The 25934-nt window shown below is 48.5% G+C and overlaps 1 protein-coding gene across 2 annotated transcripts in view; it reads left to right on the top strand.

Annotated features, from left to right (window-relative positions):
- The window catches only part of dip2a (disco-interacting protein 2 homolog A), a 341096-nt gene that overhangs the window by 75846 nt on the left and 239316 nt on the right, over positions 1 to 25934 (top strand). For both annotated transcript variants that reach the window (XM_055871967.1, XM_055871968.1), the window contains exon 2: positions 19199 to 19270. In XM_055871967.1, the coding sequence (XP_055727942.1) occupies positions 19199 to 19270 (72 nt within the window). The remainder of the gene's footprint in view (positions 1 to 19198; positions 19271 to 25934) is intronic.

Here is a 25934-nt window from a genome sequence, read left to right on the forward strand (position 1 = left end):
CTATAGTGCACTACTGTTGACCCCAGCTATAGGGGTCCTAGTCTACAGTATTATCTATAGTGCACTACTGTTGACCACAGCTATAGGGGTCCTAGTCTACAGTAGTGCACTACTGTTGACCACAGCTATAGGGGTCCTAGTCTACAGTAGTGCACTACTGTTGACCACAGCTATAGGGGTCCTAGTCTAAAGTAGTATATATAGTGCACTACTGTTGACCACAGCTATAGGGGTCCTAGTCTACAGTATTATCTATAGTGCACTACTGTTAACCACAGCTATAGGGGTCCTAGTCTACAGTATTATATATAGTGCACTACTGTTGACCACAGCTATAGGGGTCCTAGTCTACAGTAGTGCACTACTGTTGACCACAGCTATAGGGGTCCTAGTCTACAGTAGTGCACTACTGTTGACCACAGCTATAGGGGTCCTAGTCTACAGTAGTGCACTACTGTTGACCACAGCTATAGGGGTCCTAGTCTACAGTATTATATATAGTGCACTACTGTTGACCACAGCTATAGGGGTTCTAGTCTACAGTATTATATATAGTGCACTACTGTTGACCACAGCTATAGGGGTCCTAGTCTACAGTATTATATATAGTGCACTACTGTTGACCACAGCTATAGGGGTCCTAGTCTACAGTAGTGCACTACTGTTGACCACAGCTATAGGGGTTCTAGTCTACAGTATTATATATAGTGCACTACTGTTGACCACAGCTATAGGGGTCCTAGTCTACAGTATGATATATAGTGCACTACTGTTGACCACAGCTATAGGGGTCCTAGTCTACAGTATTATATATAGTGCACTAATGTTGACCACAGCTATAGGGGTCCTAGTCTACAGTATTATATATAGTGCACTACTGTTAACCACAGCTATAGGGGTCCTAGTCTACAGTATTATATATAGTGCACTACTGTTGACCACAGCTATAGGGGTCCTAGTCTACAGTATTATCTATAGTGCACTACTGTTGACCACAGCTATAGGGGTCCTAGTCTACAGTATTATATATAGTGCACTACTGTTGACCACAGCTATAGGGGTCCTAGTCTACAGTATTATCTATAGTGCACTACTGTTGACCACAGCTATAGGGGTCCTAGTCTACAGTATTATATATAGTGCACTACTGTTAACCACAGCTATAGGGGTCCTAGTCTACAGTATTATATATAGTGCACTACTGTTGACCACAGCTATAGGGGTCCTAGTCTACAGTATTATCTATAGTGCACTACTGTTGACCACAGCTATAGGGGTCCTAGTCTACAGTATTATATATAGTGCACTACTGTTGACCACAGCTATAGGGGTCCTAGTCTACAGTATTATCTATAGTGCACTACTGTTGACCACAGCTATAGGGGTCCTAGTCTACAGTATTATATATAGTGCACTACTGTTGACCACAGCTATAGGGGTCCTAGTCTACAGTAGTGCACTACTGTTGACCACAGCTATAGGGGTCCTAGTCTACAGTAGTGCACTACTGTTGACCACAGCTATAGGGGTCCTAGTCTACAGTAGTATATATAGTGCACTACTGTTGACCACAGCTATAGGGGTTCTAGTCTACAGTATTATCTATAGTGCACTACTGTTGACCACAGCTATAGGGGTCCTAGACTACAGTATTATCTATAGTGCACTACTGTTGACCACAGCTATAGGGGTCCTAGTCTACAGTAGTGCACTACTGTTGACCACAGCTATAGGGGTCCTAGTCTACAGTATTATATATAGTGCACTACTGTTGACCACAGCTATAGGGGTCCTAGTCTACAGTATTATATATAGTGCACTACTGTTGACCACAGCTATAGGGGTCCTAGACTACAGTATTATCTATAGTGCACTACTGTTGACCACAGCTATAGGGGTCCTAGTCTACAGTAGTGCACTACTGTTGACCACAGCTATAGGGGTCCTAGTCTACAGTATTATCTATAGTGCACTACTGTTGACCCCAGCTATAGGGGTCCTAGTCTACAGTATTATCTATAGTGCACTACTGTTAACCACAGCTATAGGGGTCCTAGTCTACAGTATTATCTATAGTGCACTACTGTTGACCACAGCTATAGGGGTCCTAGTCTACAGTATTATATATAGTGCACTACTGTTGACCACAGCTATAGGGGTCCTAGTCTACAGTATTATCTATAGTGCACTACTGTTGACCACAGCTATAGGGGTCCTAGTCTACAGTAGTGCACTACTGTTGACCACAGCTATAGGGGTCCTAGTCTACAGTATTATCTATAGTGCACTACTGTTGACCCCAGCTATAGGGGTCCTAGTCTACAGTATTATATATAGTGCACTACTGTTGACCACAGCTATAGGGGTCCTAGTCTACAGTATTATATATAGTGCACTACTGTTGACCACAGCTATAGGGGTCCTAGTCTACAGTATTATCTATAGTGCACTACTGTTGACCCCAGCTATAGGGGTCCTAGTCTACAGTATTATATATAGTGCACTACTGTTGACCACAGCTATAGGGGTCCTAGTCTACAGTATTATCTATAGTGCACTACTGTTGACCACAGCTATAGGGGTCCTAGTCTACAGTATTATATATAGTGCACTACTGTTGACCACAGCTATAGGGGTCCTAGTCTACAGTAGTGCACTACTGTTGACCACAGCTATAGGGGTTCTAGTCTACAGTATTATATATAGTGCACTACTGTTGACCACAGCTATAGGGGTCCTAGTCTACAGTATTATATATAGTGCACTACTGTTGACCACAGCTATAGGGGTCCTAGTCTACAGTATTATATATAGTGCACTAATGTTGACCACAGCTATAGGGGTCCTAGTCTACAGTATTATATATAGTGCACTACTGTTAACCACAGCTATAGGGGTCCTAGTCTACAGTATTATATATAGTGCACTACTGTTGACCACAGCTATAGGGGTCCTAGTCTACAGTATTATATATAGTGCACTAATGTTGACCACAGCTATAGGGGTCCTAGTCTACAGTATTATATATAGTGCACTACTGTTGACCACAGCTATAGGGGTCCTAGTCTACAGTATTATCTATAGTGCACTACTGTTGACCACAGCTATAGGGGTCCTAGTCTACAGTATTATCTATAGTGCACTACTGTTGACCACAGCTATAGGGGTCCTAGTCTACAGTATTATATATAGTGCACTACTGTTGACCACAGCTATAGGGGTCCTAGTCTACAGTATTATCTATAGTGCACTACTGTTGACCACAGCTATAGGGGTCCTAGTCTACAGTAGTGCACTACTGTTGACCACAGCTATAGGGGTCCTAGTCTACAGTATTATCTATAGTGCACTACTGTTGACCCCAGCTATAGGGGTCCTAGTCTACAGTATTATATATAGTGCACTACTGTTGACCACAGCTATAGGGGTCCTAGTCTACAGTATTATATATAGTGCACTACTGTTGACCACAGCTATAGGGGTCCTAGTCTACAGTATTATCTATAGTGCACTACTGTTGACCACAGCTATAGGGGTCCTAGTCTACAGTAGTGCACTACTGTTGACCACAGCTATAGGGGTCCTAGTCTACAGTAGTGCACTACAGACATGCCAACATGCACACATTTTGCGTACCAATTTCGCAATTCTCTGTCCATGTACGAGATCCCAGTTAAAAGTACGCAGAAAGAACAGGGCCTTATTTTATTTTTTACATTTGAATAAAAAATAAATCCTCTGAGTAAATGTAACATCCTGATTCTCGAGCTGCAACACAAGGACATGTACGGAGTTTATACTATATAATATATATATAATACCCGGTGTCTGCCGGGTATTATATAAGGAAGGGAAGGTAAACACAGGGACAACTCCCTTTTCCTCTCTGTGTGTTGTGGGAAGGTAAACACAGGGACAACTCCCTTTTCCTCTCTGTGTGTTGTGGGAAGGTAAACACAGGGACAACTCCCTTTTCCACTCTGTGTGTTGTGGGAAGGTAAACACAGGGACAACTCCCTTTTCCACTCTGTGTTGTGGGAAGGTAAACACAGGGACAACTCCCTTTTCCACTCTGTGTGTTGTGGGAAGGTAAACACAGGGACAACTCCCTTTTCCACTCTGTGTGTTGTGGGAAGGTAAACACAGGGACAACTCCCTTTTCCTCTCTGTGTGTTGTGGGAAGGTAAACACAGGGACAACTCCCTTTTCCACTCTGTGTTGTGGAAAGGTAAACACAGGGACAACTCCCTTTTCCACTCTGTGTTGTGGGAAGGTAAACACAGGGACAACTCCCTTTTCCACTCTGTGTGTTTACCTACTACTGAACAGCTGTCAGGTGCCCTTTGCGGTAGCCTACTGAACAGCTGTCAGGTTCCCTTTGCGGTAGCCTACTGAACAGCTGTCAGGTGCCCTTTGCGGTAGCCTACTGAACAGCTGTCAGGTTCCCTTTGCGGTAGCCTACTGAACAGCGGTCAGGTTCCCTTTGCGGTAGCCTACTGAACAGTGGTCAGGTTCCCTTTGCGGTAGCCTACTGAACAGTGATCAGGTTCCCTTTGCGGTAGCCTACTGAATAGCGGTCAGGTTCCCTTTGCGGTAGCCTACTGAACAGTGGTCAGGTTCCCTTTGCGGTAGCCTACTGAACAGCGGGCAGGTTCCCTTTGCGGTAGCCTACTGAACAGCGGGCAGGTTCCCTTTGCGGTAGCCTACTGAACAGTGGTCAGGTTCCCTTTGCGGTAGCCTACTGAACAGCGGGCAGGTTCCCTTTGCGGTAGCCTACTGAACAGCGGGCAGGTTCCCTTTGCGGTAGCCTACTGAACAGCGGTCAGGTTCCCTTTGCGGTAGCCTACTGAACAGTGGTCAGGTTCCCTTTGTGGTAGCCTACTGAACAGCGGTCAGGTGCCCTTTGCGGTAGCCTACTGAATAGCGGTCAGGTTCCCTTTGCGGTAGCCTACTGAACAGCGGTCAGGTTCCCTTTGCGGTAGCCTACTGAACAGTGGTCAGGTTCCCTTTGCGGTAGCCTACTGAACAGCTGTCAGGTTCCCTTTGCGGTAGCCTACTGAACAGCTGTCAGGTTCCCTTTGCGGTAGCCTACTGAACAGTGGTCAGGTTCCTTTTACGGTCTGTGTCGATGCGATCATTTGTTTTTAGGTTTTCAAAATGATTTTGCTTTTAGTGTTGATTAGGAAACGTGTCTAAAAAGCCAATACTCAAAAACAGCGAGCGCACGTGCGTGGGAAAGAGAACACCAATTGGGTGGGGGTGGTGGGTGGGGTGGGGGGGTGCTCAGTGTAGCGGGGAGAGGAGGCCTGAAGCCAGCGGCACATACTAGAAGTGTTTTAGTCAACACTGAACTATCTCTCTGTCAGATGCGCTGGGCTTACAGGAACAATACCTGTGTCAGAGAGAGGCAGAGGGAAACGGAGAGGCAGAGGGAGGCCATCCGAGCGCCAGCCAGTCAGCCCTCAGTCAGCCCCAGGGGAGTGATATTTTAGCTGGCCTCACAGCTTCAAAGACGACCTCTTTCTCTCAGTCCAGCATTCCACAACCTTCAAAATAATGATCTAGATTTCTCAGCTCCAGCACTCTAAAGCCAGGTGCTAAAGCTGGAGATGTGTCATGTATTATCAGATGCATGTAAAGTGTCGCAAATAATTGCTGTATGGTAGCAGACAGTATTGGAACTGTTTGAGTCATGTGAATGGCGCCAGCATGGAGAGTATGGGAGACGAGGTCTCCTAACAGCATGGAGAGTATGGGAGACGAGGTCTCCTAACAGCAGGGGGAGTATGGGAGACGAGGTCTCCTAACACCAGGGGGGAGTATGGGAGACGAGGTCTCCTAACAGCAGGGGGAGTATGGGAGACGAGGTCTCCTAACACCAGGGGGGAGTATGGGAGACGAGGTCTCCTAACACCAGGGGGGAGTATGGGAGACGAGGTCTCCTAACAGCAGGGGGAGTATGGGAGACGAGGTCTCCTAACAGCAGGGGGAGTATGGGAGACGAGGTCTCCTAACAGCAGGGGGAGTATGGGAGACGGGGTCTCCTAACAGCAGGGGGAGTATGGGAGACGAGGTCTCCTAACAGCAGGGGGAGTATGGGAGACGAGGTCTCCTAACAGCAGGGGGAGTATGGGAGACGAGGTCTCCTAACAGCAGGGGGAGTATGGGAGACGAGGTCTCCTAACAGCAGGGGGAGTATGGGAGACGAGGTCTCCTAACAGCAGGGGGAGTATGGGAGACGAGGTCTCCTAACAGCAGGGGGAGTATGGGAGACGAGGTCTCCTAACAGCAGGGGGAGTATGGGAGACGAGGTCTCCTAACAGCAGGGGGAGTATGGGAGACGAGGTCTCCTAACAGCAGGGGGAGTATGGGAGACGAGGTCTCCTAACAGCAGGGGGAGTATGGGAGACGAGGTCTCCTAACAGCAGGGGGAGATGGGAGACGAGGTCTCCTAACAGCAGGGGGAGTATGGGAGACGAGGTCTCCTAACAGCAGGGGGAGTATGGGAGACGGGGTCTCCTAACAGCAGGGGGAGTATGGGAGACGAGGTCTCCTAACAGCAGGGGGAGTATGGGAGACGAGGTCTCCTAACAGCAGGGGGAGTATGGGAGACGAGGTCTCCTAACAGCAGGGGGAGTATGGGAGACGAGGTCTCCTAACAGCAGGGAGAGTATGGGAGACGAGGTCTCCTAACAGCAGGGAGAGTATGGGAGACGAGGTCTCCTAACAGCAGGGAGAGTATGGGAGACGAGGTCTCCTAACAGCAGGGAGAGTATGGGAGACGAGGTCTCCTAACAGTATGGAGAGTATGGGAGACGAGGTCTCCTAACAGCAGAGGGTCTGGCTGCTACTTTAGTTCCCACAGCTATTTCCACAGGAAGGTGTTTCTCCAGGAAATGCCATGAAGCTGGCAGAGCAGTGTGAAAACAGGAGTCCGGGTGTGATGGAGAACTCTCATATCAGCCTATTATATTACAGTTATTACAGACCTATACATGGACAAACCTCTGTGATCATGTCTAGTACGTAATGCCTCTCCACAACTCTAGGTTCTGCAAAGCCAGGTCTTTTTCATGGGTGAATAAATACTAACTTGATGCTGGTATTTAAGAACAGTTTTTGTTCTACAACATGGTTGTAGAGCTTTATACGTCTACACAGGACCCCATGGTGTCTCCAGTCGTCCCCCGTCCCCAGTCCTCTCTCAGCCCACGGGAACAACAGCTGGTGAGCGATCTATAATAAGGAAGTCTCGAAGTTGTGCTAACCTGAGTTAGAAAACCTCATGAGAAGCTTTATGCTTCAATGCTGGAGCCAAGACTGCAAGCTGCGTAGGCCGCGCTCGAAGAGCTGCGTAGGCCGCGCTCGAAGAGCTGCGTAGGCCGCGCTCGAAGAGCTGCGTAGGGCCATAAGCTCCTGGTGGCCGGTAATTTTAATGCTGGGAATCAGATCTGTTTTATCTGATTTTTACCTGCACGTCTCCTGTGCATCTAGAGGCAAAACAACTCTCAATCACCTTTACTCCACACACAGAGACGCATACAAAGCTCTCCCTCGCCCTCCATTTGACAAATCTGACCATAACTCTATCATCCTGATTCCTGCTTTACAAACAAAAACTGAAACGGGAAGTACCAGTGACACATTCAATACGGAAGTTGTCCGATGAATCGAATACTAACCTACAGGATGGTTTCACTAGCACTGATTGGAATATGTTCCTGGCTTCATCCGATGACATTGAGGAGTTTACCTCATCAGTCACTGGCTTCATTAATAAGTGCATCGATGACATAGTCTCCACAGTGACTGTACATACATATCACAACCAGAAGCCATGGATTACAGGCAACATCTGCACCGAGCTAAAGGCTAGAGCTGCCGCTTTCAAGGAGAAGGACACCAATACTGACGCTTATAAGAATTCCTGCTATGCCCTCAGACGAATCCTCAAACAGGCAAAGTGTCAATACAGGACTAAGATTAAATCCTACTACACCGGCTCTGACGCATGTCGGATGTGGCAGGGCTTGCAAACTATCATGGATTACGAAGGGAAACCCAGCCGCGAGCTGCCCAGTGACGCCGGCCTACCAGACGAGCTAAATTCCCTTTATGCTCGCTTCAAGAAAAAAAACGAAACACTGAACCATGCATGAGAGCACCAGCCATTCCGGATGACAACATTCACAAAGCCGCTGGCCAGATGGATTACCAGGACACGTACTCAGAGAGCATTCGCTAACCAGCTAGCAAGTGTCTTCAGGGACATTTTTTTTCAACCTCTAACTCACCCAGTCTGTAATACCCACATGTTTCAAGTAGTCCACCACAGTCCCTGTGCCCAAGAATTCCAAGGTAACATGTCTAAATAACTATCGCCCCGTAGCACTCACATCTGTAGCCATGAAATGCTTTGAAAGGCTGGTCATGACTCACATCAACACCATCATCCCAGACACCCTGGACCCACTCCAATTCACATACCGCCCCAACAGATCCACAGATGACACAGTCTCTATTGCACTCCACACTGGCCTTTCCCACCTGGACAAAAGGAACACTTACACGAGAATACTGTTCATTGACTACAGTTCAGTTCAGCGTTCAACACCATAGTGCCCTCAACTCATCACTAGCTTAGGACCCTGGTATTAAACACCTCCCTCTGCAATTGGATACCATACTTTTTGACGGGCCGCCCCCAGGTGGTGAGGGTAGGCAACAATACATTCGCCACGCTGACCCTCAACACGGGGTCCCTTCAGAGTGGGTGCTGTACTCCCTGTTCACCCACGACTGTGTCCGCACACAACTCCAACACCCTCATTAAGTTTGCTGACGACACAACGATGGTAGGCCTGATCTCCGATGACGATGAGACAGCCTATAGGGAGGAGGTCAGAGACCTGGCAGTGTGGTGCCAGGACAACAACCTCTCCCTCAATGTGAGCAAGACAAAAGACCTGATCGTGGACTAGAGGAGAAGGAGGGCTGAACAAGCCCCCATTGACATCAACAGGGCTGTAGTGGAGCTTCAAGTTCCCTGGTGTCCACATCACTAAGGATCTATCATGGTCCAAACACACTAACACAGTCGTGAAGAGGGCACGACTACACCTCTTCCCCCTCAGGAGGCTGAAAAGATTTGGCCCTCAGATCCTCAAAGTTCTACAGCTGCACCATCGAGAGCATCTTGACTGCAACTGCAAGGCGCTACAGAGGGTAGTGCGTACGGCCCAGTACATCACTGGGGCCAAGCTTCCTGCCATCCAGGACCTCTATACCAGGCGGTGTCAGAGGAAGGCCCTAAACATTTTTAAAGACTCCAGCCACCCTAGTCATCAACTGTTTTCTCTGCTATCGCACGGCAAGCAGTCCCAGAGCGCCAAGTCTAGGTCCAAAAGGCTCCTGAACAGCTTCTACCCCAAGGCCATAAGACTGCTGAACAGTTGATTAAACGGTTACCCGGAATTTCTGCTTTTCACCCCCTACCTCCATGTACGTAGTACTTCAGTCAATCACCTAACCTCCATGTACATATTACCTCAATCACCCCAACGACCTGTCTCCCCAGTACACTGACTCGGTACCGGGACTCCTTGTATATAGCCTGTATGTAGCCTCATTACTTTTTTTATTTGATTGTTTTACTATTTAATGTTGACCTATTTGTTAATTTACTTTTTAACTGCATTGCTGGGAAAGAGCTTGTCAGTTAGCATTTCACAGTAAAGTCCACTTGTTGTAGTCGGCGTTTGTAACATAACATTTAAATACTTTTGCGGTCACAGCAGCATCACACTTAGGTACAGGTTCATACAGTCATGAATCTGTCAAGGCTTCATCAGTCACTCGGTCATGCTCTCTCAGCATTCTGTCTTAAAGGAACAGAAATATTTTCCAGGAAACAGCTGACTAGAGTCCCAGTTACCTAGCCTCCGTGTGTCTCTGGATTTATAATAATATACCATTTGGCAACTAGAGTCCCAGTTACCTAGCCTCCGTGTGTCTCTGGATTTATAATAATATACCATTTGGCAACTAGAGTCCCAGTTACCTAGCCTCCGTGTGTCTCTGGATTTATAATAATATACCATTTTAGCAGATGCTTTTATCCAAAGCGACTTGGTCATGCGTGAATGTTTGCTTTGGTTAAGGATTCATTTTTTGTTTGTAATAGAACGTCAGTTTTCTGTATCTAGGCTAAATGGTCCCAGTGATTAATGACACATTCCAGTTTGAGAGGAGTGGGTGGAGCAGGAAAAAGATTAGCTTCTGGTCTCATTAAGAGGACAACACACCACCCGGGGTGAGGCTCAGATGGGGTGTTGATGGGCTGAGGGGAGGAGGGGCCAATGCCATCCAGCCTCTCAATATAAAGCCCTGTAAATGTCAGTACGATGCCCTGCCAGAAATCTGCTCTTCCTTCACCTAGCCACCAAGCCCACAGTTGCCCCAGCCAGATGGGTCTGTGAATGGGCTGGAGGAGAGGCTGGACCAGCAGTGTGGATAGGGACTGACAGTGACTAATAGAGACATGTTGGGGAGATGAGAGAGGAGGGGAAGGAAGGAAGGAAGGAGGGGAAGGAAGGAAGGAAGGAGGGGAAGGAAGGAAGGAAGGAGGGGAAGGAAGGAAGGAGGGGAAGGAAGGAAGGAAGGAAGGAAGGAGGGGAAGGAAGGAAGGAGGGGAAGGAGGGGAAGGAAGGGAAGGGAAGGAAGGGAAGGAAGGGAAGGAAGGGAAGGAGGGGAAGGAGGGGAAGGAGGGGAAGGAGGGGAAGGAGGGGAAGGAGGGGAAGGAAGGAAGGAGGGGAAGGAAGGAAGGAGGGGAAGGAAGGAAGGAGGGGAAGGAAGGAAGGAGGGGAAGGAAGGAAGGAGGGGAAGGAAGGAAGGAGGGGAAGGAAGGAAGGAAAGAAGGAAGGAGGAGTGGAAGGAAGGAAGGAGAGGAAGGAGGGGAAGGAAGGAGGAGAGGGTGATCCCCAGGAAGGGGTAGTGAGGCGTGGCGCTGACTGGAGAAACTGCATGTACCTCTGGTGCCCTCTGTTGGTGGCTCTGACACATCACAGCATGTACCTCTGGTGCCCTCTGTTGGTGGCTCTGACACGTCACAGCATGTACCTCTGGTGCCCTCTGTTGGTGGCTCTGACACGTCACAGCATGTACCTCTGGTGCCCTCTGTTGGTGGTTCTGACACGTCACAGCATGTACCTCTGGTGCCCTCTGTTGGTGGCTCTGACACGTCACAGCATGTACCTCTGGTGCCCTCTGTTGGTGGCTCTGACACGTCACAGCATGTACCTCTGGTGCCCTCTGTTGGTGGCTCTGACACGTCACAGCATGTACCTCTGGTGCCCTCTGTTGGTGGCTCTGACACGTCACAGCATGTACCTCTGGTGCCCTCTGTTGGTGGCTCTGACACATCACAGCATGTATCTCTGGTGCCCTCTGTTGGTGGCTCTGACACGTCACAGCATGTACCTCTGGTGCCCTCTGTTGGTGGCTCTGACACATCACAGCATGTATCTCTGGTGCCCTCTGTTGGTGGCTCTGACACGTCACAGCATGTACCTCTGGTGCCCTCTGTTGGTGGCTCTGACACATCACAGCATGTACCTCTGGTGCCCTCTGTTGGTGGCTCTGACACGTCACAGCATGTACCTCTGGTGCCCTCTGTTGGTGGCTCTGACACGTCACAGCATGTACCTCTGGTGCCCTCTGTTGGTGGCTCTGACACGTCACAGCATGTACCTCTGGTGCCCTCTGTTGGTGGCTCTGACACGTCACAGCATGTACCTCTGGTGCCCTCTGTTGGTGGCTCTGACACATCACAGCATGTACCTCTGGTGCCCTCTGTTGGTGGCTCTGACACGTCACAGCATGTACCTCTGGTGCCCTCTGTTGGTGGCTCTGACACTTCACAGCATGTACCTCTGGTGCCCTCTGTTGGTGGCTCTGACACATCACAGCATGTACCTCTGGTGCCCTCTGTTGGTGGCTCTGACACGTCACAGCATGTACCTCTGGTGCCCTCTGTTGGTGGCTCTGACACATCACAGCATGTACCTCTGGTGCCCTCTGTGGGTGGCTCTGACACGTCACAGCATGTACCTCTGGTGCCCTCTGTTGGTGGCTCTGACACGTCACAGCATGTACCTCTGGTGCCCTCTGTTGGTGGCTCTGACACGTCACAGCATGTACCTCTGGTGCCCTCTGTTGGTGGCTCTGACACGTCACAGCATGTACCTCTGGTGCCCTCTGTTGGTGGCTCTGACACATCACAGCATGTACCTCTGGTGCCCTCTGTTGGTGGCTCTGACACGTCACAGCATGTACCTCTGGTGCCCTCTGTTGGTGGCTCTGACACTTCACAGCATGTACCTCTGGTGCCCTCTGTTGGTGGCTCTGACACATCACAGCATGTACCTCTGGTGCCCTCTGTTGGTGGCTCTGACACATCACAGCATGTACATCTGGTGCCCTCTGTTGGTGGCTCTGATACATCACAGCATCAGCTGGACTTGGTTCTCTGATTTTCAGTGTCATGTTAGTGCTAGACGTCCCGTTGACCTGTTGACAACATCCGGTGAAACTGGAGGGCGCGCAATTCAAATAAATGATCATAATATTAGACATTTATGAACATACAAGTATCTTATCGGTTAAAACCTTGAACAAGAATTTATCTAACTGCATTGTCCAATTTACAATAGGCTTTACAGTGAAAGCATACCATGCGATTGAGGTGATGAAGCATACTTAATGAGCTGTAACCGAAAAACCACTGGCATTTAGAAAGTTTGAGATGAGGGAGAAAGTGTGGTTTAAACAAGTATTGTTAGCATTGTTAAGTATCTTGCTAGCTGGATCAAATTAACCTTGTTAGCTAGCCAGTGAAATGTTGAGCAACATTAGCCTACTTATCTGATCAAAACATTGAGTTTATGTTGTGAAAATTAGCTGGCTAATATAGTCAGACAACTAACGCTACAACATCAGATGAGCTAGCGTTAGTAACCTAACCAATTCACCACAGTATTAACTAGCTAACGTTACAACATCAGATGAGCTAGCGTTAGTAACCTAACCAATTTGCTACAGTATTAACTAGCTAACGCTGCAACATCAGATGAGCTAACGTTACAACATCAGATGAGCTAGCGTTAGTAACCTAACCAATTCGCTACAGTATTAACCTAGCTAACGTTACAACATCAGATGAGCTAACGTTAGTAACCTAACCAATTCGCTACAGTATTAACCTAGCTAACGTTACAACATCAGATGAGCTAACGTTAGTAACCTAACCAATTCGCTACAGTATTAACCTAGCTAACGTTACAACATCAGATGAGCTAGCGTTAGTAACCTAACCAATTTGCTACAGTATTAACTAGCTAACGCTGCAACATCAGATGAGCTAACGTTACAACATCAGATGAGCTAGCGTTAGTAACCTAACCAATTCACCACAGTATTAACTGGTATACAACTCTTTTCCTTCCTCAAGTTATAACGGGCTATTAGATGCTTACTGGACCCTGGAAATCTGTATGAGATGTTAGTAGTTAACGAGTTATCTGTAAAGTAATGTTTTCGCTCTACAGTATGGGGTTAATTTTCAGAATGAGAGAATTAGGTGAAAAATGAGGAGTTGCTTGTTTAACAAGTGGATTCAGGGATCAAGTGTAGCTGGAGCTGGGCCTGGCTTAAACTGGGCCTGGCTTAAACTGGGCCTGGCTTAAACTGGGCCTGGTTTAAACTGGATGTCACTATAGAGGTGTCAGGAACACCACACACTTTCCCTCGTCAATACAGTGGGTAAAAGGGGTATGCCAGGTGTACTCTCTGGATTGAAGGGGTATGCCAGGTGTACTCTCTGGATTAAAGGGGTATGCCAGGTGTACTCTCTGGATTAAAGGGGTATGCCAGGTGTACTCTCTGGATTGAAGGGGTATGCCAGGTGTACTCTCTGGATTAAAGGGGTATGCCAGGTGTACTCTCTGGGTTAAAGGGGTATGCCAGTTGTACTCTCTGGGTAAAAGGGGTATGCCAGGTGTACTCTCTGGATTGAAGGGGTATGCCAGGTGTACTCTCTGGATTAAAGGGGTATGCCAGGTGTACTCTCTGGGTTAAAGGGGTATGCCAGGTGTACTCTCTGGGTAAAAGGGGTATGCCAGGTGTACTCTCTGGATTAAAGGGGTATGCCAGGTGTACTCTCTGGATTGAAGGGGTATGCCAGGTGTACTCTCTGGATTAAAGGGGTATGCCAGGTGTACTCTCTGGATTAAAGGGGTATGCCAGTTGTACTCTCTGGGTAAAAGGGGTATGCCAGGTGTACTCTCTGGATTGAAGGGGTATGCCAGGTGTACTCTCTGGATTGAAGGGGTATGCCAGGTGTACTCTCTGGATTAAAGGGGTATGCCAGGTGTACTCTCTGGGTAAAAGGGGTATGCCAGGTGTACTCTCTGGATTAAAGGGGTATGCCAGGTGTACTCTCTGGATTAAAGGGGTATGCCAGGTGTACTCTCTGGATTAAAGGGGTATGCCAGGTGTACTCTCTGGGTTAAAGGGGTATGCCAGGTGTACTCTCTGGGTTAAAGGGGTATGCCAGGTGTACTCTCTGGATTGAAGGGGTATGCCAGGTGTACTCTCTGGATTAAAGGGGTATGCCAGGTGTACTCTCTGGATTAAAGGGGTATGCCAGGTGTACTCTCTGGATTAAAGGGGTATGCCAGGTGTACTCTCTGGGTAAAAGGGGTATGCCAGGTGTACTCTCTGGATTAAAGGGGTATGCCAGGTGTACTCTCTGGGTTAAAGGGGTATGCCAGTTGTACTCTCTGGGTAAAAGGGGTATGCCAGGTGTACTCTCTGGATTAAAGGGGTATGCCAGGTGTACTCTCTGGGTTAAAGGGGTATGCCAGGTGTACTCTCTGGGTAAAAGGGGTATGCCAGGTGTACTCTCTGGATTGAAGGGGTATGCCAGGTGTACTCTCTGGGTTAAAGGGGTATGCCAGGTGTACTCTCTGGGTTAAAGGGGTATGCCAGGTGTACTCTCTGGGTAAAAGGGGTATGCCAGGTGTACTCTCTGGATTAAAGGGGTATGCCAGGTGTACTCTCTGGATTAAAGGGGTATGCCAGGTGTACTCTCTGGATTTTTTTTATTTTTTTATTTTTTTATTTTACCGTTATTTTACCAGGTAAGTTGACTGAGAACACGTTCTCATTTGCAGCAACGACCTGGGGAATAGTTACAGGGGAGAGGTGGGGGATGAATGAGCCAATTGTAAACTGGGGATTATTAGGTGACCATGATGGTTTGAGGGCCAGATTGGGAATTTAGCCAGGACACCGGGGTTAACACCCCTACTCTTACGATAAGTGCCATGGGATCTTTAATGACCTCAGAGAGTCAGGACACCCGTTTAACGTCCCATCCGAAAGACGGCACCCTACACAGGGCAGTGTCCCCAATCACTGCCCTGGGGCATTGGGATATTTTTTAGACCAGAGGAAAGAGTGCCTCCTACTGGCCCTCCAACACCACTTCCAGCAGCATCTGGTCTCCCATCCAGGGCCTGACCAGGACCAACCCTGCTTAGCTTCAGAAGCAAGCCAGTAGTGGTATGCAGGGTGGTATGCTGCTGGCGATTTAAAGGGGTATGCCAGGTGTACTCTGGATTAAAGGGGTATGCCAGGTGTACTCTCTGGATTAAAGGGGTATGCCAGGTGTACTCTCTGGATTAAAGGGGTATGCCAGGTGTACTCTCTGGATTAAAGGGGTATGCCAGGTGTACTCTCTGGATTAAAGGGGTATGCCAGGTGTACTCTCTGGGTAAAAGGGGTATGCCAGGTGTACTCTCTGGGTAAAAGGGGTATGCCAGGTGTACTCTGGGTAAAAGGGGTATGCCAGGTGTACTCTCTGGGTAAAAGGGGTATGCCAGGTGTACTCTCTGGGTAAAAGGGGTATGCCAGGTGTACTCTCTGGATTAAAGGGGTATGCCAGGTGTACTCTCTGGATTAAAGGGGTATGCCAGGTGTACTCTCTGGGTTAAAGGGGTATGCCAGGTGTACTCTCTGGGTTAAAGGGGTATGCCAGGTGTACTCTCTGGGTTAAAGGGGTATGCCAGGTGTACTCTCTGGATTAAAGGGGTATGCCAGGTGTACTCTCTGGATTAAAGGGGTATGCCAGGTGTACTCTCTGGATTTTTTTTATTTTTTATTTTTTTTATTTTACCGTTATTTTACCAGGTAAGTTGACTGAGAACACGTTCTCATTTGCAGCAACGACCTGGGGAATAGTTACAGGGGAGAGGTGGGGGATGAATGAGCCAATTGTAAACTGGGGATTATTAGGTGACCATGATGGTTTGAGGGCCAGATTGGGAATTTAGCCAGGACACCGGGGTTAACACCCCTACTCTTACGATAAGTGCCATGGGATCTTTAATGACCTCAGAGTCAGGACACCCGTTTAACGTCCCATCCGAAAGACGGCACCCTACACAGGGCAGTGTCCCCAATCACTGCCCTGGGGCATTGGGATATTTTTTAGACCAGAGGAAAGAGTGCCTCCTACTGGCCCTCCAACACCACTTCCAGCAGCATCTGGTCTCCCATCCAGGGCCTGACCAGGACCAACCCTGCTTAGCTTCAGAAGCAAGCCAGTAGTGGTATGCAGGGTGGTATGCTGCTGGCGATTTAAAGGGGTATGCCAGGTGTACTCTGGATTAAAGGGGTATGCCAGGTGTACTCTCTGGATTAAAGGGGTATGCCAGGTGTACTCTCTGGATTAAAGGGGTATGCCAGGTGTACTCTCTGGATTAAAGGGGTATGCCAGGTGTACTCTCTGGATTAAAGGGGTATGCCAGGTGTACTCTCTGGATTAAAGGGGTATGCCCGGTGTACTCTCTGGATTAAAGGGGTATGCCAGGTGTACTCTCTGGGTTAAAGAGATCAGTAATGCCAACAAAGGGTGTCATGTTCTTCTGGCACATTGTAGAACAGATGTCCACAGGAAGAAAGTGTACAATGTGATAATGTGCAGACCAAAGATATTGCTTTTGTGTTGAATTTGTGTGAGTGATTATAAAAATATTTACTCAGTGAAAGTTATTTTTGCACACGCGTATGCTCGGCCGCTGGAGCGCGACGTCGCGCGTAGGCCCGGCCGCTGGAGCGCGACGTCGCGCGTAGGCCCGGCCGCTGGAGCGCGACGTCGCGCGTAGGCCCGGCCGCTGGAGCGCGACGTCGCGCGTAGGCCCGGCCGCTGGAGCGCGACGTCGCGCGTAGGCCCGGCCGCTGGAGCGCGACGTCGCGCGTAGGCCCGGCCGCTGGAGCGCGACGTCGCGCGTAGGCCCGGCCGCTGGAGCGCGACGTCGCGCGTAGGCCCGGCCGCTGGAGCGCGACGTCGCGCGTAGGCCCGGCCGCTGGAGCGCGACGTCGCGCGTAGGCCCGGCCGCTGGAGCGCGACGTCGCGCGTAGGCCCGGCCGCTGGAGCGCGACGTCGCGCGTAGGCCCGGCCGCTGGAGCGCGACGTCGCGCGTAGGCCCGGCCGCTGGAGCGCGACGTCGCGCGTAGGCCCGGCCGCTGGAGCGCGACGTCGCGCGTAGGCCCGGCCGCTGGAGCGCGACGTCGCGCGTAGGCCCGGCCGCTGGAGCGCGACGTCGCGCGTAGGCCCGGCCGCTGGAGCGCGACGTCGCGCGTAGGCCCGGCCGCTGGAGCGCGACGTCGCGCGTAGGCCCGGCCGCTGGAGCGCGACGTCGCGCGTAGGCCCGGCCGCTGGAGCGCGACGTCGCGCGTAGGCCCGGCCGCTGGAGCGCGACGTCGCGCGTAGGCCCGGCCGCTGGAGCGCGACGTCGCGCGTAGGCCCGGCCGCTGGAGCGCGACGTCGCGCGTAGGCCCGGCCGCTGGAGCGCGACGTCGCGCGTAGGCCCGGCCGCTGGAGCGCGACGTCGCGCGTAGGCCCGGCCGCTGGAGCGCGACGTCGCGCGTAGGCCCGGCCGCTGGAGCGCGACGTCGCGCGTAGCCTCGGCCGCTGGAGCGCGACGTCGCGCGTAGCCTCGGCCGCTGGAGCGCGACGTCGCGCGTAGCCTCGGCCGCTGGAGCGCGACGTCGCGCGTAGCCTCGGCCGCTGGAGCGCGACGTCGCGCGTAGCCTCGGCCGCTGGAGCGCGACGTCGCGCGTAGCCTCGGCCGCTGGAGCGCGACGTCGCGCGTAGCCTGTTTGTTTCATTCTATTTCTACCTTAAGATGTTTTTCCCTCCAAGTGTAATATTTAGGTGTGGTCACAAGCGTTCTAAAGGCTGTCGTGGTAACTGCAATATTAGTTTTGTTTTTGTCTCAAGACTTGAGTGTCATTTGCAGTAAAGTCTGGGCAACAAATAACATTGCATTGCTTTCTTTACATATTTTAGCTGTGAGTTCGGTTCACATGAACCACTTATTTTACACACAGAGACTGATCATGTAGCAGGGGTGTCAAACTCATTCCACGGAGGGCCTAGTGTCTGCAGGTTTTTGGTTTTTCCTTTCAATAAAGCCCTAGACAACCAGGTGTGGGGAGTTCCTAACTAATTAGTGATGTTAATTCATCAATCAAGTACAAGGGAGGAGCGAAAACCCGCAGACACTCGGCCCCCCGTGGAATGAGTTTGACACCTGTGATGTAGACCATATTATTTGTTGTTTAATTAGTTCCAACCTGCATTTCCCCCTGCAGGGATTTATTACATGTCTCAGTGCAGAAAGTGGCACCATATTGGTCCCTCGGCAGTTGGCATCCCTGATGTTTATAGGCTCAGTGCACTCTGGATGGGAGGGTGTTTGTGACAATAAAGACAAAGGACTTGGGAGGGAGTTTATGTGTTTTAAGTTAGGAAGTAGGATTTGTTAGGCTACAGAGTTTAGAGTATTATACTGCTGTGTCCCAGACTAGACCAGACCAGATGGACTTTGGTCTCTGGATATCACAACACAGTCATTGTCCTTGTCCCAGAGATGTTCATTTGGGGAGGGGGGTGATATCCCGTGGCCTCTTGGTGCTCTGTGGTGCCAGCGCTAGAGGCTGGATTGGGTGCTTTTTGTGGCGGTGGCGCACACAGGCAATCACACACTGTACACACCATGTCAAGACCACACATCTTATCTGATGGCCATGTGGCCCAGTGACTCACCACTGTCTCCTCTCTCTGTCTCTCCAGGGGACATCACACAGAAGGGATATGAGAAGAAGAGAGCCAAGCTGCTGGCCTCCTACATCCCTCAGATTCAAGGTAAGATGCCTCACCTGGTAGAAAGCCAAGCTGCTGGCCCCTTACATCCCTCAGATCAAATCAAAGTTTATTTGTCACGTGCGCCGAATACCTTACAGTGAAATGCTGAATACAACAGATGTAGACCTTACAGTGAAATGCTGAATACAACAGGTGTAGACCTTACAGTGAAATGCTGAATACAACAGGTGTAGACCTTACAGTGAAATGCTGAATACAACAGATGTAGACCTTACAGTGAAATGCTTACTTACAGGCTCTAACCAATAGTGCAAAAAAGGTATTAGGTGAACAATAGGTAAGTAAATAAAACAACAATAAAAAGACAGGCTATATACAGTAGTGAGGTTATATACAGTAGAGAGGTTATATACAGTAGAGAGGCTATATACAGTAGAGAGGCTATATAGAGTAGCGAGGCTACATACAGTAGAGAGGCTACATACAGTAGCGAGGCCACATACAGTAGCGAGGCCACATACAGTAGCGAGGTTATATACAGTAGTGAGGTTATATACAGTAGTGAGGTTATATACAGTAGTGAGGCTATATACAGTAGAGAGGCTATATACAGTAGAGAGGCTATATGCAGTAGAGAGGCTACATACAGTAGAGAGGCTATATACAGTAGTGAGGCTATATACAGTAGAGAGGCTATATACAGTAGAGAGGCTACATACAGTAGAGGCTATATACAGTAGAGAGGCTATATAGAGTAGAGAGGCTACATACAGTAGAGAGGCTACATACAGTAGAGAGGCTATATACAGTAGAGAGGCTATATACAGTAGAGAGGCTATATACAGTAGAGAGGCTATATACAGTAGAGAGGCTATATAGAGTAGAGAGGCTATATAGAGTAGAGAGGCTACATACAGTAGAGGGGCTATATACAGTAGAGAGGCTATATAGAGTAGAGAGGCTACATACAGTAGAGAGGCTATATAGAGTAGAGAGGCTACATACAGTAGAGAGGCTACATACAGTAGAGAGGCTACATACAGTAGAGAGGCTATATACAGTAGAGAGGCTATATACAGTAGAGAGGCTATATACAGTAGAGAGGCTATATACAGTAGAGAGGCTATATACAGTAGAGAGGCTATATACAGTAGAGGGGCTATATGCAGTAGAGGGGCTATATGCAGTAGAGAGGCTATATGCAGCAGAGGGGCTATATGCAGTAGAGGGGCTATATACAGTAGAGAGGCTATATACAGTAGAGAGGCTATATACAGTAGAGAGGCTATATACAGTAGAGGGGCTATATGCAGTAGAGAGGCTATATACAGTAGAGAGGCTATATACAGTAGAGAGGCTATATACAGTAGAGAGGCTATATACAGTAGAGAGGCTATATACAGTAGAGAGGCTATATACAGTAGAGAGGCTATATACAGTAGAGAGGCTATATACAGTAGAGAGGCTATATACAGTAGAGAGGCTATATGCAGTAGAGGGGCTATATGCAGTAGAGGGGCTATATGCAGTAGAGGGGCTATACCAGTAGAGGGGCTATACCAGTAGAGGGGCTATATGCAGTAGAGGGGCTATATGCAGTAGAGGGGCTATATGCAGTAGAGGGGCTATATGCAGTAGAGGGGCTATATGCAGTAGAGGGGCTATATGCAGTAGAGGGGCTATATGCAGTAGAGGGGCTATATGCAGTAGAGAGGCTACATAGAGTAGAGGGGCTATATGCAGTAGAGGGGCTATATGCAGTAGAGGGGTTATATACAGTAGAGGGGCTATATACAGTAGAGGGGCTATATGCAGTAGAGGGGCTATATGCAGTAGAGGGGCTATATACAGTAGAGGGGCTATATGCAGTAGAGGGGCTATATGCAGTAGAGGGGCTATATGCAGTAGAGGGGCTATATGCAGTAGAGAGGCTATATACGGTAGAGGGGCTATATGCAGTAGAGAGGCTATATACGGTAGAGGGGCTATATGCAGTAGAGAGGCTATATACAGTAGAGGGGCTATATGCAGTAGAGAGGCTATATACAGTAGCGAGGCTACATACAGACACCGGTTAGTCAGGCTGATTGAGGTAGTATGTACATGTAGATATGGTTAAAGTGACTATGCATATATGATGAACAGAGAGTAGCAGTAGCGTAAAAGAGGGGGGGGTGGGACACAATGCAGATAGCCCGGTTAGCCAATGTCCGGGAGCACTGGATGGTCAGCCCAATTGAGGTAGTATGTACATGAATGTATAGTTAAAGTGACTATGCATATATGATAAACAGAGAGTAGCAGCAGCGTAAAAAGAGGGGTTCGGGGGGTAGCCATTTGATTACCTGTTCAGTAGTCTTATGGCTTGTGGGTAAAAACTGTTGAGAAGCCTTTTTGTCCTAGACTTGGTGCAACGGTACCGCTTGCCATGCGGTAGTAGAAAGAAATGTCTATGACTAGGGTGACTGGGGACTTTGACAATTTTTAGGGCCTTCCTCTGACACCGCCTGGTGTAGAGGTCCTGGATGGCAGGCAGCTTAGCCCCAGTGATGTACTGGGCCGTACGCACTACCCTCTGTAGTGCCGAGCAATTGCCATTCCAGGCAGTGATGCAACCAGTCAGGATGCTCTCGATATTGCAGCTGTAGAACCTTTTGACGATCTCTAACCCTAACCCATGCCAAATCTTTTTCGTTTTCTGAGGGTGAATAGGCTTTGTTGTGCCCTCATCACGACTGTCTTGGTGTGTTTGGACCATGATAGTTTGTTGGTGATGTGGACACCAAGGAACTTGAAGCTCTCAACCTGCTCCACTACAGCCCCGTCGATGAGAATGGGGACGTGCTCCGTCTTCCTTTTCCTGTAGTCCACAATAATCTCCTTAGTCTTGGTTATGTTGAGGGATAGGTTGTTATTCTGGCACCACCCGGCCAGGTCTCTGACCTCCTCCCTATAGGCTGTCTCGTCATTGTCGGTGATCAGGCCTACCACTTTTGTGTCGTCTGCAAACGTAATGATGGTGTTGGAGTCATGCCTGGTCATGCAGTCGTGGGTGAACAGGGAGTACAGGAGGGGACTGAGCACGCACCCCTGGTGTTGAGGATCAGCGTGGCGGATGTGTTGCTACCTTCCCTTACCACCTGGGGGCGGCCCGTCAGGAAGTCCAGGATCCAGTTGCAGAGGGAGGTGTTTAGTCCCAGGGTCCTTAGCTTAGTGATGAGCTTTGAGGGTACTATGGTGTTGAACGCTGAGCTGTAGTTAATGAACAGCATTCTCACATAGGTGCTCCTTTTGTCCAGGTGGGAAAGGGCAGGGTGGAGTGCAATAGATTGCATTGGAGTGGGTCTAGTGTTTCTGGGATAATGGTGTTGATGTGAGTCATTACCTGCTTTTCAAAGCACTTCGTGGCTATGGACGTGAGTGCTAGGGGTCTGTAGTAGAGGTCAACCGATTAATCGGAATGGCCGATTTAATTAGGGACGATTTCAAGTTTTCATAACAATCAGAAATCGGTATTTTTGTACACCGATTTGGACAATTTCTTAAATGTTTTATTTTTTTACGCCTTTATTTAACTAGGCAAGTCAGTTCTTATGGCTACAATCCCGTTAACGGGATGATATGACAACAGCCAGTGAAAGTGCAGGGTGCCAAATTCAAACAACAGAAATCTCATAATTAAAATTCCTCAGATATACATGTGTCTTATACCATTTTAAAGATAATATTGTTGTTAATCCCACCAAAGTGTCCGATTTCAAATAGGCTTTTCAGCGAAAGCACCACAAACGATTGTTAGGTCACCGCAAAATCACAGACAAACAGTCACTTTTCCAGCAAAAGACAGGAGTCACAAAAAGCACAAATAGAGATAAAATGAATCACTAACCTTTGATGCTCTTCATCAGATGACACTCATAGGACTTCATATTACACAATACATATATGTTTTGTTCGATTAAGTTCATATTTATATCCAAAAACCTTCGTTTACATTGGCGCCATGTTCAGAAATGCCTCCAAAATATCCGGAGAAATTGCAGAGAGCCACGTCAAATAACAGAAATACTCATCATAGACTTTGATGAAAGATACATGTTTTACATAGAATTAAAGATACACTTGTTCTTAATGCAACCGCTGTGTCAGAATTTAAAAAGCTTTACGGCAAAAACACAATATTCAATAATCTGAGAACAGCGTTCAGCCACAAAAGCAAGCCATACAGTTACCCGCTAAATTGTGCAGTCAACAAAACTCATAAAAAGCATTATAAATCCTCACTTTGGTGATCTTCGTCGGAATGCACTCCCAGGACTCTCACTTCCACAAGAAATGTTTGTTTCATTCGGTAATGTCCATCATTTATGTCCAAATAGCTATTTTTGTTAGTGTGTTTGGTAAACAAATCCAAAGTCAGGAAGCGCGTTCACTAAAAGCAGACAATGTCAAAAAGTTCTGTAACAGTCAGTAGAAACATGTCAAACAATGTATTAAATCAATCTTTAGAATGTTTTTAACATGATTCAAATCAAATGTATTTATATAGCTCTTCGTACATCAGATGATATCTCAGTGCTGTACAGAAACCCCAAAAAGCAAGCAATGCAGGTGTAGAAGCACGTTGGCTAGGAAAAACTCCCAAGAAAGGCCAAAACCTAGGAAGAAACCTAGAGAGGAACCAGGCTATGTGGGGTGGCCAGTCCTCTTCTGGCTGTGCCGGGTGGAGATTATAACAGAACATGGCCAAGATGTTCAAATGTTCATAAATGACCAGCATGGTCAAATAATAATAATCACAGTAGTTGTCGAGGGTGCAGCAAGTCAGAACCTAAGGAGTAAATGTCAGTTGCCTTTTCATAGCCGATCATTCAGAGTATCTCTACCGCTCCTGTGGTCTCTAGAGAGTTGAAAACAGCAGGTCTGGGACAGGTAGCACGTCCGGTGGACAGGTCAGGGTTCCATAGCCGCAGGCAGAACAGTTGAAACTGGAACAGCAGCAAGGCCAGGTGGACCGGGGACAGCAAGGAGTCATCATGCCAGGTAGTCCTGAGGCATGGTCCTAGGGCTCAGGTCCCCAGAGAGAGAGAAAGAAAGAGAGAATTAGAGAGAGCATACTTAAATTCACACAGGACACTGGATAAGACAGGAGAAGTACTCCAGATATAACAACCTGACCCTAGCCCCTTGACACATTAACTACTGCAGCATAAATACTGGAGGCTGAGACAGGAGGGGTCAGGAGACACTGTGGCCCCATCCGATGATACCCCCGGACAGGGCCAAACAGGCAGGATATAACCCACCCACTTTGCCAAAGCACAGCCCCCACACCACTAGAGGGTTATCTTCAACCACCAACTTACCATCCTGAGACAAGGCCGAGTATAGCCCACAAAGATCTCCGCCACGGCACAACCCAAGGGGGGGCGCCAACCTAGACAGGAAGATCACGTCAGTGACTCAACCCACTCAAGTGACGCACCCCTCCTAGGGACGGCATGAAAGGGCACCAGTAAGCCAGTGACTCAGCCCCTGTAATAGGGTTAGAGGCAGAGAATCCCAGTGGAGAGAGGGGATATTCAGTAACATAAATCTTCAGTAACGTTCCAACTGGAGAATTACATTGACTTCAGATGTGCGATGGAACAGAGCTCCCTCTCATGTGAACGAGCATGGTCAGGTCATGGCAGACCTGACTCATTCCTGTCTCCTTCGGCCCCACTTCACAGTAGAGGCATCAGACAAGGTTCTACAGACTGTTGACATCTAGTGGAAGCCGTAGGAAGTGCAAACTCATCCGTATCCCACTGTGTATTCAATAGGGTCTTGGTTGAAAATCGGCCAACCTCAGAATTCCCACTTCCTGTTTGGATTTTTTCTCAGGTTCTTGCCTGCCATTTGAGTTCTATTATACTCACAGACATGATTCAAACAGTTTTAGAAACTTCAGAGTGTTTTCTATCCAATACGAGTAATAATATGCATATTAGCAACTGGGACTGAGGAGCAGGCAGTTTACTCTGGGCACCTCTGTGCACCTTTCATCCAAGCTACTCAATACCCCTGCAGCCATGTCCTGGCTAAATTCCCAATCTGGCCCTCAAACCATCATGGTCACCTAATAATCCCCAGTTTACAATTGGCTCATTCATCCCCCTCCTCTCCCCTGTAACTATTCCCCAGGTCGTTGCTGCAAATGAGAACGTGTTCTCAGTCAATTTACCTGGTAAAATAACGGTAAAAAAAAAAAAAAAATAAGAAGTTAAGAACACGTTCTTATTTTCAGTGACGGCCTAGGAACAGTGGGTTAACTGCCTTGTTCAGGGGCAGAACGACAGTTTTTTACCTTGTCAGCTCGGGGATTCACTTTTGCACTTGCGTGCGTTTTTCCAGCAGCTCTTCACTGTGCTTCAAGCATTGCGCTGTTTATGACTTCAAGCCTATCAACTCCCGAGATTAGGCTGGTGTAACCGATGTGAAATGGCTAGCTAGTTAGCGGAGTGCGCGCTAATAGCGTTTCAAACGTCACTCGCTCTGAGACTTGGAGTAATTGTTCAATATCAAATCATAGACTTAATTATTACATAATAACACACAGAAATACGAGCCTTTGGTCATTAATATGGTTGAATCCGGAAACTATCATTTCGAAAACAAAACGTTTATAATTATCGCATATAGCCTGACTCGGCGTGCAATG

Source organism: Salvelinus fontinalis, chromosome 19, assembly GCF_029448725.1.
Source record: "Salvelinus fontinalis isolate EN_2023a chromosome 19, ASM2944872v1, whole genome shotgun sequence".
Taxonomy (NCBI): domain Eukaryota; kingdom Metazoa; phylum Chordata; class Actinopteri; order Salmoniformes; family Salmonidae; genus Salvelinus; species Salvelinus fontinalis.